The sequence below is a fragment of the Ochotona curzoniae genome, unplaced genomic scaffold (genome assembly GCF_017591425.1).
Source record: "Ochotona curzoniae isolate NIBS_2020 unplaced genomic scaffold, NIBS_Ocur_1.0 contig_3622, whole genome shotgun sequence".
Lineage (NCBI taxonomy): Eukaryota > Metazoa > Chordata > Mammalia > Lagomorpha > Ochotonidae > Ochotona > Ochotona curzoniae.
This window is the reverse complement of record NW_024465926.1, coordinates 13,894,364-13,908,500: the sequence shown is the minus strand read 5'-3', so window position 1 is coordinate 13,908,500 and position 14,137 is coordinate 13,894,364. Positions and strand designations below refer to the sequence as shown.

At 41.9% G+C, this 14,137-nt stretch overlaps 1 protein-coding gene across 5 annotated transcripts in view; it reads left to right on the top strand.

Annotated features, from left to right (window-relative positions):
* The window catches only part of LOC121157999 (transcriptional repressor CTCF), a 50,195-nt gene that overhangs the window by 15,313 nt on the left and 20,745 nt on the right, over positions 1-14,137 (top strand). For all 5 annotated transcript variants that reach the window (XM_040982532.1, XM_040982534.1, XM_040982531.1 and 2 more), the window contains one exon: positions 13,043-13,832. In XM_040982532.1, coding sequence (XP_040838466.1) covers positions 13,043-13,832 — 790 coding nt within the window. The remainder of the gene's footprint in view (positions 1-13,042; positions 13,833-14,137) is intronic.

The window sequence follows — 14,137 nt, the reverse complement described above, 5'->3', positions numbered from 1 at the left end:
AAACCCTAGCTTTTGTCCTAGATAAGTGAATAAGTAGTATTCATTTTAGCTAGTGTCCTACATCTAGTAAAAATTTTTCCTTTTTTTCTCAGGAGAAATTGATGACTCATATATTCTAGGTGGGTTTTGTTTTTTGTTGAAAGAGTAATGGAGGAAGAGACAGCTAGAACACTGATTGACTTCGCAATTCTGTCCACAGGCAGGCAAAGCCAGGACCCAGGACTTCCGTGTAGGTATCTTGTGGCTGTCAGGGCTCAAGTGCTTGTGTGGTGTTTTCAGCTACTTTCTCAGTTTCATCAGCATGAAGTTGGATCAGAAGCAGAGAGCAAGGACTCAAATTGGCACTGTTGTATAGGATTTTGGTGTTGGGAATGGCAGGTTAATACCCTGTGCCACTAAACCCATCTCTGATGATTATTTTTAAGGATTTACTTATTTATTTTAAAGGCAGCAAGCTTTTTTTATCTGTTGATTCACTCCTCAAGTAGTTACAGTGGCTGGCTGAAGCCAGAATCCTGAAACTCCAACCTGGCTCCCACATGGGGGCAGGGACCAAAGCACTTGGGCCAGCTTCCACTGCCTTTTCAAGAATATTATAAAAGGGGGCTGGATCACAAGTGGAGCAATTGAAATTTGTATTTCTTTTCTTTTTTTTTTTTTTTTATTTTTTCATTGGAAAGGCGGATATACAGAGAGGAGAGACAGAGAGGAAGATCTTCTGTCCGATGATTCACTCCCTAAGTGAGCCGCAACGGCCGATGCTATGCCGATCTGAAGCTAGGAATCTCTTCCGGGTCTCCCACGCTGGTGCAGGGTCCCAAAGCCTCGGGCCGTCCTCGACTGCTTTCCCAGGCCACAGGCAGGGAGCTGGAAGGGAAGCGGGGCCGCCAGGACTAGAACCGGCGCCCATATGGGATCCCGGGTGTGCAAGGTGAGGACCTTAACCACTTGCGCCACTGCGCCGGTCCCAGAGCAATTGAAATTTGAACCAGCACTCTAATATAAGCTGCTTGGGTTGTAGATGGCAACCTAACAACCATTGCACTACAATGCTGGCCTCTGATTATTTTTAATTCCATTTTTCTCCTTGTTATAACAGCTATCAGTCTGTATTCAGAATATTAGATGAAGGACCCTGGCACGGTAGCCTAGCGACTAAAGTCCTCACTTTGCATGTGCTGGGATTTCAGATGGATGCCAGTTCTTGTCCCTGATGCTCTGCTTCTCACCCAGCTCCCTGCTTGTGGCTTGGGAGCGCAGTCAGGACAGCACAAAGCCTTGGGACCCTGCACCCACGTGATAAACCTAGAGGAGGCTCCTGGCTTCAAATTGGTTCAGCTCTGGCTGTTGCGTCTATTTGGGGAGTGAACTAGTGGATGGACGATTTTTCTCTTTGTCTCTCCTCTCTCTGTATCTGCCTTTCTAATAAAAAGAAACAAGACTTAAAAAAAAATACATTGGATGATGCTTTTTGGTTAACTTTTTTTCTTTGTTTTTTTTGTTGTTGTTGTTGTTGTTTAAGATTTATTTATTTTTATTGGAAAGAGATTGACAGAAGAAGATACAAAGGATTTCCATCCCATTGTTCAGTGGCTAAAGCAAATTTCCCCAATCTTCCATCTACTGATTCACTGCCTGAAGCTGAGCTGATCAGGAGCCAGAAGGCCCCTTGGGGTTTTCCGTGTGTGTTCAGGGTCCCAAAGCTTTGAATGATCTTCCACTGTTTTCCGAGCCCATAGCAGGGAGCTGAATGAGAAGTGGAGCAACCAGCATAGGAACCAGTGCCTGTAGGGAGATGTTGACGCTTGAAGGCTGGAGATTAGCCAATTGAGCTATTTCACTGGTTCCTCTTTGTCATAGAATGATGGCTAATGGTTAATGTTGATTAGCACAATGTTGATTAGGTGTTAGGTGACCTTCATGATAGGGTGTTTTGGAATTACTATCCTTTCTGAAAGCATAGGTAGGCTTGTGGCGGTTCTGTTTCTTGTCAAGATAAATGTAGACAGTTCCATCTCCAGGAAATAAATTGGCTTTTAGCAATCAGTGTTCCCTTATAGAGGGCAACAGTATGTGAAATTAAATATGTTGTGGCATTACTTATAAACCAAACCCCGGGAAATTGTCTATCTCTACTGTATTATTCTTAGGAACATGTTGACTACTACGTGTATATTTTATAGTAACCAGTTTCCCTACATTAATAAACTCAGCAGTATTGCGTGTAAAAGGTTATTTTGGTTGTTTTCCCTTGAATTTTCTGATCTACATACTATATACCCATATAATTTTAACATCTTGAAAAATTAGCATGTTCTTCTATATTTATATGGCGAATTGTTTTTATCTTCTTAGTACTATGTTTTAATTATTAATTTATTTAATTTAAAATATGTACTCACTTGAAAGAGACAGATCTTGGCATCCACTGGTTCACTTCCTGAAAGCCAGAGCTGGGACTGTGCCAGGCAAAAGCCAGGAACTCAATCCAGATCTGCCACATGGATGCTTGAGCCATCATCACTTCCTGACCTCCACTGTGCCAATTGTCTGCCCTCATTTTTAATTTTTATTTATTTGAAACACAGAGGCGGATGGATAGATCTTCCATCGATTAGTTTACTCCACAGACTCCTGCCACAGCCTGTGCTTAGCCAGGTTGAAGCTGGGAGCCCAGAACTTAGGGTCCCCTTTAGTAGCAGAGACCCAAGACCTTGCGTCATTACTTGCTGACTTCCAGAGTACATTCCATTCCAGGAAACTGGAATTGGAAGCAGAGTTGGGATTTGAAGCCAGGCACTCTGAGGATTGCAGGTATCCCAAGTGCTGTCTTAACCATTGTAGCAGTTACCACTAATGGTTTTTAATGCCAGCCTGTAATTAGCTTGTTAGGATTCTTTTTTGTTTGTTTCTTTAAAAAGCAATACAAAAAAGTAAATTCATACAGTTGAATTTTCACTTCATATATATAAATATACTTTATCTTTTAGTGTCCCCATCCCAATTTTGCCTTATGTGGGAATCATTTATGTCTATTTCACATTAAAATGACATTGATATTAGAGTATCATCTGCTTAGATGACAACGTTTTGTATTTATTGCTATAGAGGCTATAGAAGTACCAGGTATAGTTCCTGCCTTTAAAAGGCTAATTAATCAAAGTCATCCTACTGGCATCCAATGTGGTGGTGAGCATGTCCTGGCTGATTGGTTCCCAGTCCAGATTCTGGGAAACCGAGGATGCCTGGGAAAGGCAATGCCTGGGAAAATAAGTGGGGCCCTGCCACCCACATGGGAAACTTAGATAAGTCTTCTGGGTTTGATCTGGCCCAGCATTGGCCATTGCAGCCATTTGGGGAGCAAAGCAGCAGATGGAAGGTTTCTGTGTATCCCTCCCTCCCTCTCTGTAACTTGATTTCAAAATAAATAAAGCTATATCAAAGGAGGCTATTTAGGTTCTTGGATTAAGACATTGGCTGATGGTGTATGTGTCCTGTATGTGGATTTCATACCCTGTTCTAGCTCCTGGTTCCAGCTTCTTGCTACTGCAGACCTAGAAAGGCAATAGTGATAGCTCAGATAATGGGATTCTTGGCACTCACATGGACGGGCCATGTCTTAGCTGATATGGGCAGAAACAGAATGGATGGCTCATAGGAAATTGATGTTGTCATTCCTGCTCCTCTCTTCTTTCCTCCTCCCCCTTCCTTACCCGTTTCTTTTTTTGTCTCTGGTTCTAAAATTAATCACCAAAAGTGACAGTTTTAAAAAGCTGTTACCCACTCAATCACGGAACTTTAAAAATTTATTTACTTGAAATGCAAAGTGACAAATTACCATTTGCTGATTCCCTCCCCAAATGGTCACAACAGCCAGGTCTGGACCAGACAAAAGCCAGGAACTCTATCCTGGTCTCCCATGTGAGTGACAGGTATGCAATATTTGGGCTGTTACCTGCTGCCTTTCCAAGCACATTAAGCAGGGAGCTGGAGAGGAAACAAAACCACTCGGATTCCAACCATCACTCTGCTGTGTGGTGTTAACACATAAGCAATGACTTAGCTTGCTATGCCACAAAGCTGCTTCTTAAACAATTAAAAATTTATGGGCTCATCACTATGGCTCAACTGGCAAGTGCCAGAATCCCATATGAGTGCCAGTTCATGTCCTGGCTGCTCCACTTCTCATCCAGTTCCCTGCTTGTGGCCTGTGAAAGTAGTCAAGGATGGCCCATAGCCTTGGGACCTTGCGCTCATATGAGACCCAGAAAAAGCTCCTGGCTCCTGGTTTTAGGTCTGCTAAAATCCAGCCATCGTGTGACCACTTGGGGAGTGAACCAGCAGACAGATCTTTCTTATCTTTCCTCTGTGTACATCTGCCTTTCCAGTAAAAATAAATAAATCTTTAAAAAGAGAGAGAAGGAAAAACAAATCTTTGGTTCACTACCCATATGTCCACAGTGGCCAGAGCTGGGCCAGTCTGAAATGGGAGCCAGGAGCTTCTTCCAGTCCTGGTCTCCCATGTGGGTGCAGGGGTTCAGGGATTTGGCATCTCTGCTTTTCCAAGCCTTCAACGGGAAGCTGGATCAGAAGTGGAGCAGCCAGGACATGAATTGACTCCACAGGTGTAGGATTATCACAAGCTACACCACCACATTGGTAATCCGAACACAGAATTTTAAATAAACGCTGTTTTCTATTTGGGGAAACAAAACATAGAAAGTTATTTTGTAGTTAGAACTTGAGATTGGTATGCATCTTGTGGTCAAGGTGGTTTTGTTATAAAACATGGCTTGAACATGAGGAAGGGGGCAGCAAGACTGTTGATTCTGGTGTGCAAGAGGCCTAACAGGAAGTATCCAGAGGTGAGGTTGGTTGGTGAAAGGAATGGAAACACACTGTACAGAGCTCTGAGAGTTAAGCCAGGGAGTTTGTAACTGATTCAGTAAGCATCAACTTTTTGAACTTTACTTAGGAAAATTTAGTCTGGCATCAGTATGCTGGGCAGTATGAGAAAGACCAGCATGGTCTGTTCTGTAAAAGCTCTAGAGGTCCATCTTTTTTTTTTTTTTAAATTTTTTTTTTTTTATTTGAAAGGTAGATTCACCGAGAAGAAGAGACAGAGAGATCTATCTGCTGGGTCACTCCCCAAGTGACTGCAATAGCCGGAGCTGAGCCAATCCAAATCTGGGAGCCAGGGGTTTCTTTTAAGTCTCCCCATGTGGGTGCAGGGTCCGAAGGCTTTGGGCCATCCTTGACTGCTTTCCCAAGTCACAAGCAAGGAGCTGGATGGGAAGTGGCACAGCCAGGATACAAACGAGCACCTATATGGGATCCTGGTGCGTGCAAGGCAAGGATTTAGGTACTAGGCTATCCCACTGGACCATCCATCCTGTTTGTTTGTGTAAGGTTTATTTTTTTAAATTTTTATTGAAAAGTCAGATACATGGAGAGGAGAGACAGACAGGAAGATCCTCCATCCTATGATTCACTCCCCAAGCAGCCGCAACTGCCAGAGCTACACCAGTCTGAAACCAGGAACCAGGATCCTCTTCTGGGTCTCCCACGCCGGTGTAGGGTCCCAAGGCTTTTGACCGTCTTCCACTGCTTTCCCAGACCACAAGCAGGGAGATGGGTGGGAAGTGTGGCTGCCAGGATAAATACCTGCGCCCATATGGGATCCCGGTGTGTACAAACTGAGGGTTTTAGCCACTAGGCTACTGAGCGAGTACCTCTCCATCCTGTTTTTAAAAATATTATTTAAGAGGCAAAAAGAGCAAATTGAACATGTGCTTTCCCCCTAATTTACTCCAGATGTTAGCAACAGCAAGCCTGGACCTTGCCAAAACCATGAAGTTGATATCAGTCTTCCATGTGGGTGACAGGAATTCAGTTACTGGTTTCCGGGCGTGCAAGGCGAGGACCTTTAACCACTTGCGCCACCACGCCGGGCCCTAAATAAATCTTTAAAGAAGAACAAAAAAAAAAAAAAAAAAAAGAAGAAGAAGAAGCAGGGAGAGGGGAGGGATAAAGAGAGAGGGCACTGGGGCATCGTGAACTAAGCCTCTTCCTGCGTTGGGGGTTCAAGACCCAGCTGCTCCACTTGTGATCTAGCTCTGTACTAATGCTTCAGGGAAAAGAGTGGAGGATGATCCAAGTGCTTGGACCTCTACACTCACAGGTGAGACCTAGAAGACGCTTTAGGCTCCTGGCATCAGTTTGGTCCAGTCCCCACCATTTGGAGAATTAACAGCAGATGGATGATTGTCTCTCTTTCTCTCACCTGCTTTCTCTGTAACTTTCAAATAAATAAGAACTAAATTTTAAAACAAGCAGAGAGAATGATGTCTTCCATCTACTGTTGTACTCTTCAAATGGCCATCTACTGTTGTGTTCTTCAAATGGCCTCAGTAGCTGGGGATAGATTTGGTTGAAGCTAAAGTTGGAAGCCTTGAATTCTAGCTAGGTCTCATGTAGGTAGCCAAGCTCCAAGTGCTTTCCCAGGCATATTAGTAAGGAGCTGGATTGGAAATGGAGCAGCTGTAACTTTGAATGGTACTCTGTAATAGGATGCCAGCTTGGAAGTAGCTGCTTAGCCTCCTGTGCTGTAATGTTGCCACCTGGAATTCATACATTTGTGCCATCATTTGCTGCTTCACGGGATATACTTAAGCAGGAAATTGAATAGGAAACATTTAAGCCACAACTTTGGACACTTGAACCAGCATCTTAAGGAATTTGGGTTGCAGGAATCTGGGATTGGGCAGTAATTTTATGACAAGGCCATTATTAGCATTTGTAACAGTAACATTTTTCTTCTTTGGTGTTTTTTTCTGAGAATGTGTCAGAGTTAAAGGCTTTTTCTCTCGTCTCTATCAGATAATCTCATGCATTGAGATTATCATCCTCTTTTCCAGTATACTACCTTCGGAATCTTTGTGGTTGGAAAACAAAACAGTGAGTGGCCAGCATTGTTGTGCAGTGAGTTCAGTCACCATTTGGGACATCCACAGCTCATATCTGAGAGGCTCAGATCAAGTGCCATCCCTGCCTCTGACCCATCTCTGCTAACAGACACGTAGGAAGCAGCACATGATGTCTCAAGTAGTTGGGTCCATGCCATTCACATGAGAGGTCTGAATGGAGTTTCTGGCTTCTGGTAGCACCCTGGCCCCAGCTCAGATGTAAGATCTGTATGTTTCTGTCATTCTCTAATAAATAAATAAATTATTAGATAGACTTAAAAAAAAGATGATGAGTAATATTAACTTGCAAATTTTAATTCTGTAGATGAGGGGTGTAACGTTTTATGTTTCTGTCAAGCTGCAAGGGCATACCAGTGCTGCTGGCTTTCAGACCATACTTTTAGCAACTAAGGTATAAAACATCTTGAATAGTGTTTTGGACATAATGGGTTAAGTAAAATGGATTCTAAAATTAACTTCACCTGTTTCATTTTACATTTTTAATATATAAAGTTATTTAAATATAGTAAATCTAAAATACATATGTAGCATATATGTACGTGTCTATATAGTATATAGTATATAATGTATTTTATTTGAAAGGTTGAAGGAGACAGACATCTTCTATCCACTGGTTCACTCCAAAATGCCTGCAAGTAGCTGTTATGCCTGGATCAGATCAGCACCAAGGGTCAAGATCTCAAGCCAGGTCTCTCCTGTAGGTGCTAGGTACCAAGTATATTGCTATCAACTGCCACCTCCCAGGGCATGCATTTTCAGGAAGCTGGAATTAGAGCAGAGCCAGGATTGGAATGTAGTGATTTGGCTATGGGATGCTGGTGTCAATGCCTGTCCTACATTGTATTTTGAATTGATAGCATAGCATAAAGCATTTGTATCCCCAAAATGGGCCATCTGAACAGTATTTGGCTATACAAAAGTAACTAGGTTTAGGATCATGCTTAAAGTACTTTTTCAGAATAAGAAATGTGATGTCTTGTGAAAAATTACTAGCAGGTAAATATTCAGACATTTTAAGTTGATGGGCAAGTCACAAAGTTCTGTGCAAGTGTCCTTTTCGCCCAGCCTTTTGCAGTGATACTTTGTTGTGCTTGCCTGCACTGTTGAGCAGCTAGTAGGAAGCCTTGGGCTGCATGATACAGCTTTTTTGGGGTTGTTGAGAATAGGAGACTAAGGAAAGTAGTTAATGACAGAACAAATCAATCTGGTGAGCAACCTAGGACTTTTGTTTTTGTTCATGCAAATGGTAGGGTGTACAGATCCTGTCCCAAAGTGTAGATTGTGTCAATCCTCATTTTTGCTCTTAATATTTACATTTATTTTCCAGCTAGGAAGTTAGATCACTTTGAGAAAAATTTAAGTGTGAAATTGTGTGGTTATTTTTATCAGCAAACACATTCAGAGCAAGTTAAAGGCCAAAGAACTTAAGAAGGCTTTGTTGTGCTTAGGATCAGCAGGATCTGAGAGATGCAGGTAGGACTTAAAATAAAGAGCAGAATGCTGAGATGCTAGTAAGGACAGCTGTGTTCTCATGAAAGACCAGATAGCTTGACTAAGTGGGCAAGTGGAAAACCAGCAAGACAGAAACTGAATGTTCTCTTTGTCACAGGCTTAGAAGCCAGAAAGGTTCTTGGCTTTTTTTTAAAAAAAAAAAAAAAAAAAAAAAAAAAAACTTGTTGCAAAAGCAAAGATATACCTTGTTGAAGAAATCAAGCCATTAAGTGAATCTTAATTTCTTCTCTCAGAAAGCATAAGTAGTTTTTTACAACTAACTTGATGAGATGCAGTCTTTATACTGTGTCATTTAAGACCATTCGAGCTATAGCACAAACACCCTTGGTCCTGTGCTCTACACTGATTCTTATTGTTTCTTATAATTAATTCCCAAATGTATTTATTTTACTGATTCAACCTTTGCCCTTCCACACACACACACACACACACACACACACACACTGTTTTTAAATGTCTTGATATGTTTCAGTGTTCTATTCAAACTCCACATTAAAGAAATATCACCAACACAACCATTTAGTCATCCTTTTCTAAATCTGTATAATTTTACCTTGAACAGTGTACCTATTTTGTCCTTTTTGTTAATAAAATCTGAAATGTAGAACCAGGCTTTGCCTATCTCTGTGATCTTTATACTTCCTTACAGTCTCATTTAAGAAACCTTTTCTAACTGCCATGATGCATATAGTATTAAGGACATAAACATGTCAAAACTCATCAAAACGTATAACTTAGTATATGCAATTTTAGCACAAAATTTTTAAAGATTTTTTGGTTATTTGAAAGAGTAGCACAGGAAAAGGCAGTGAGAAAGAGCTTTTTCATCTACTGGTTCACTCCCCACATGGCCTCAACTGCTGAGGCCAAGATTGGTCTGGCCCAACCTAGGAGCTTTAGAACCCTGTCTGGGTCTCCCTGTAAGAAGTGGGCCCACATATTTGGTTGGGTCCTCTTCTGCTGCTTTTCCCAGGCACATAAGGAGGGAGCTAAATAGAAAGTGGAGCAACCAATCCCGAAAGTAACCCTCTATGTGGGATGCTGGCTCCATTAAATAAAAACACTTTTAAACAATATTAATAAAGCATATTTTTTAGAGTTATTTATGTTTACTGTTAAGTCAGAGTTACAGAGAGAAAGATGTTCCATCTGCTGGCTCACTCTTCAGGTAGCCATAACAGCCAGGGCTGAACTGATCTCAAGCCAGGAGCTTCTTCTGGGTCTCCATGAGGTTGCAGGGTCCCAAGGTTTTGGACCGTCCTCAACTACTCTTCCAGGGCATAAGCAGGGAGCTGAATGGGAAGTGGAGCTGAGATACCGACCAGTGCTTATGTGGAATTCCTGTGCATGCAAGGTGAGAACTTCAGCAGCTAGGCTACTGTGCTGGGCCCAATAAAGCATGTTTTTAAAAGTAGAATTTAGTTTATGCATAGTAAGACTTGAGATAGACATTTGCACAGTGGTTTGGGTCTGTTGACAAAAATCTTTATCTATAGTACATGTTTTGAATATGTGCACATTGTTAAATGTCTAAATCATACTGATTACATACTCCCGCAGGTTTTTGTGGTTGTTAAGTATGTTAAGTATGTTAAGTAAGCTTGGTGATAACAGTGCCCACTTGAAATTAGCAAATGAAAAGTCACTGTTGGAATCTAGTCGATCAAAACCTTGAGAGGAATAAATGATCATTACTGTGAAATTCTTCCATTAAACTGAAGATCTGTGTTCCAGCTTCCCCAGCAATATAAGTTGCCCTAAGAGACAAATAACAACCTGGGCGTACAAAGTTATAAACATTCACCTTTTCCTGGCTTCTCTGTCCCCATTGCATTATTGCTAGGCCTCATCTGTCCTGAAATACAAAGCATCTTAGCATTTGCTTCTTCGCCTACAGGCCCAGTGAACAGAGGAGGAATATAAACATACAGGGTCCATGTTCAAGGGCTACCTCTCCTTGCAGTCTGTCTGTGGGAAGCCAGAGAGCAAGTAGGTTACTGGGGAGGCCACGAGTCGGAGTGTGAGAGCAACAGATTCATGCAATCAAGAGAGCACAGGGTTTTTTTGTTTTGTTTTGTTTTTTTCTTATGGTGAAAACGCTTAGAATCTGGGTCCAGCATGGTAGTCTAATTGCTAAAGTCCTCACCTTGCATGGACCGGGATCCCCTATTGGCACCAGTTTGTGTCCCAGCAGCCCTGCTTCCCATCCAGCTCTCTTCCTGTGGCTTGGGAAGGCAGTTGAAGACAGTCCAAAGCTTTCACACCCTGCACCCATGTGGGAAATCTGGAAGAAGCTCCAGGCTCCTGTCTTCGGATTAGCTTAGCTCCAGCCATTGCAGCCGCTGGGGAATGAATCAATGGATGGAAGATCTTCCTCTCTGTCTGTCCTCCTCTCTGTATATCTTACTTTGCAATAAAAATAGGTAAATCTGGGCCCAGCAGTGTAGGCTAGCAGCTAAAGTCCTTACCTTGAACACGCTGGGATCCCATATGGGCACCGGTTCTAATCCTGGCAGCTCCACTTCCCATCCAGCTCCCTGTTTGTGGCCTGGGAAAGCAGTCGAGGACAGCATCATGCCTTGGGACCCTGCACCCGTGTGGGAGACCTGGAAGATCTCCTGGCTCCTGGCTTCAGATTGGCATAGCACCGGCCATTGCGCTCACTTGGGGAGTGAATCATTGAATGGAAGATTTTCCTCTCTGTCTCTCCTCCTCTCTATATATCTGACTTTCCAATAAACATAAAATAAATTTTTTTAAAAATAAGTATTTAAAAAGAAGTAGTAAGCATCCACAATTATGTGCTATACCTGGTGCAGTAGGAACCTGTTGCTCAGGGTACCTAAATCCCATGTTAGTGTCAGTTGGAGCTCTTGTTGCTCTACTTCAAACTGAGTTTCCTGCTAGTTAGTCCCTGAGGCAACAGAATGTGACTCATTATGGTGCCAGTTTGAGTCCCAGCTGCTCCACCTTCTGTCCAGCTCCCAGCTAATATACCTATGTCGGCAGCAGAAAATGAGCCACTTATTTGGACCTCTGCAACCCATGCGGGAGGTCTGGATGGTGTTTCTGGCTTCTGGTTTTAGTTTGGCTTAGCCCCTATCATTATAGCCATTTGGGGAGTGATTCAAAGGATGGAAGATCTGTTTATCTTTCTCTCCGCCATTCTCTGTAACTCTGCCTTTCAACTGAATAAGTAAAATCTGTTCTCAGGGATGTTCAAGTATACATCATTAGCTGTTCTTCCTTTGTTATATACTGTTGAGCTTTTGAACTTTTCCTACCTAGGTAAATTTTGTATTAGACTTCTCCATCATGAAATGTATAGACTTAACCTAGTTTGTTTTTTAAATATTTAAAAAAAATATTACTAAGTATTCAGGATCTGACTTTGTGGTATCACAGGCAGATAAAAGCCCTGCCCATGTGCAGGCATCTCATATGGAGACTGGTTTGAGTCTCACTTGTGATCCAGCTCCCTGCTATTATACCTGAAGAAATAGCAAAACATAAGCTGAGTGCTTTAACACTTTGAAACCTGGATTCAGTCTGCTCTCCCTCTCTGCTACCGGCTGTTGTGGCCACTTAGGGAGTGAACCAGTGAATGGAAGATTTCTGTAACTCTACCATTCAAATAAATAAAACATTTTTTTAAAAATCGAATATCCAGATATGAGATCTACAGTTGTCTCATCATATTCTCAAGCCATTTATTGGTTTGAATCAATATCCAAGGAAGATAAGTTTTCTAATTTGCTCTCCAAATACCTTCAGCAGCCCTGGCTGGGGCTGATACAAAGAGCTAAGAGCACAGTTTTGGTCTCCCACTTTGTAGCAGGAACAGTGAGCTGAGCCATCATCACTGCCTCCTAGGTCCTGTTTTAGCAAGAATCTGGAGTCGAGCAGAGCTGGGCCCTTTCGGTAGGGAGTGGCAGCATCTTAATCTCTGGGTGAAATGTTTCTGTCTTGATTCTTGATCAATTCTTTGTGGTAGAGTACTGACCTGGATATTATCTCTCACAGCTTCTGCCCAATAGATACCAGTAGTACCTCCCAACTTGTAGCAATAACCAAAAATGTTTGCATACCTTAGTAGATATCTTGGCAAAGACACTCAGATTGAGAATCACTGACCTTTAGTCTCCATCTTTCCCATTTATCCACCACCCCCCTCCCCATTCAGGTTTATTTCCAGAGAAAAATCAGTTAATCCTGCAATATTTTTATCTTTCTAAACTTCATTGATGTCATTCCTTGTAATATGTTATTTAACATCGTCTTTCACCAGTTTCCTGTTAATTGGTTGTTGGAGCCAGAGGCTTGATTTGCTTTAGAATGGAGGGGGTTCAGGGAAGATGGTTTGGTTCCTGTTTGGTATGTTTTTGCTGCTATTGCGCAGGTTTGTACTGTCTGTCGTGTCTATTTATTTATTTATTTTTGATACTAACCACTGACACTAATTCACTAACAGTCTTATTTCAAAATGTGTTTTCACTTACACAAATTTTACTTTAAGTAACAGTCTCTGTTCTCCTTTAATAAAGGAAAAGGAAATGGAAGGTGAGGCAGTCGAAGGCATTGTGGAAGAGTCTGAAACTTTCATTAAAGGAAAGGAAAGAAAGACTTACCAGAGACGCCGGGAAGGGGGCCAGGACGAAGATGCATGCCACCTACCCCAGAACCAGACTGATGGGGGTGAGGTGGTCCAGGATGTCAATAGCAGTGTGCAGATGGTAATGATGGAGCAGCTGGATCCTACCCTTCTTCAAATGAAGACTGAAGTAATGGAGGGTGCAGTGGCTCCAGAAGCAGAGACTGCTGTGGACGATACCCAGATCATAACCTTGCAAGTTGTAAATATGGAGGAGCAGCCCATAAACATAGGAGAACTTCAGCTTGTTCAAGTACCTGTTCCTGTAACTGTACCTGTTGCTACCACTTCAGTGGAAGAACTCCAGGGGGCTTATGAAAATGAAGTGTCTAAAGAAGGCCTTACAGAGAGTGAACCCATGATATGTCACACCTTACCTTTGCCTGAAGGGTTTCAGGTCGTGAAAGTGGGGGCCAATGGAGAGGTGGAGACACTAGAGCAAGGGGAACTTCCGCCTCAGGAAGATCCTAGCTGGCAAAAAGACCCAGACTATCAGCCACCAGCCAAAAAAACAAAGAAAACCAAAAAGAGCAAATTGCGTTACACAGAAGAGGGCAAAGATGTGGACGTGTCTGTCTACGATTTTGAGGAAGAACAGCAGGAGGGGCTGCTGTCAGAGGTTAATGCCGAGAAAGTGGTTGGTAACATGAAGCCTCCAAAGCCAACAAAAATTAAAAAGAAAGGTAAATGAGTCTGCCTGTACTATCTCATAAAACTTTTGTGATAAAGCAAAAAATATAATGTATATACTATATTATTTTGTATTAAATATATAGATTTTTAAATGTTAATGAGGTTACCTTTATTTTAACTTGCCTAAGGGAAGATTTTTCTAGAATTAGTATCTCTTTGTTAAATCTCTTAAAAAAGAAGAAATAAATCTATTATGATGTGAGATAATTAGGACATAATATGACTTATATTCAGTTTCATTGGGAAAAACTTGAAATATTTGTGAAAATGTAAGATCAGGATTAATATTTTAACA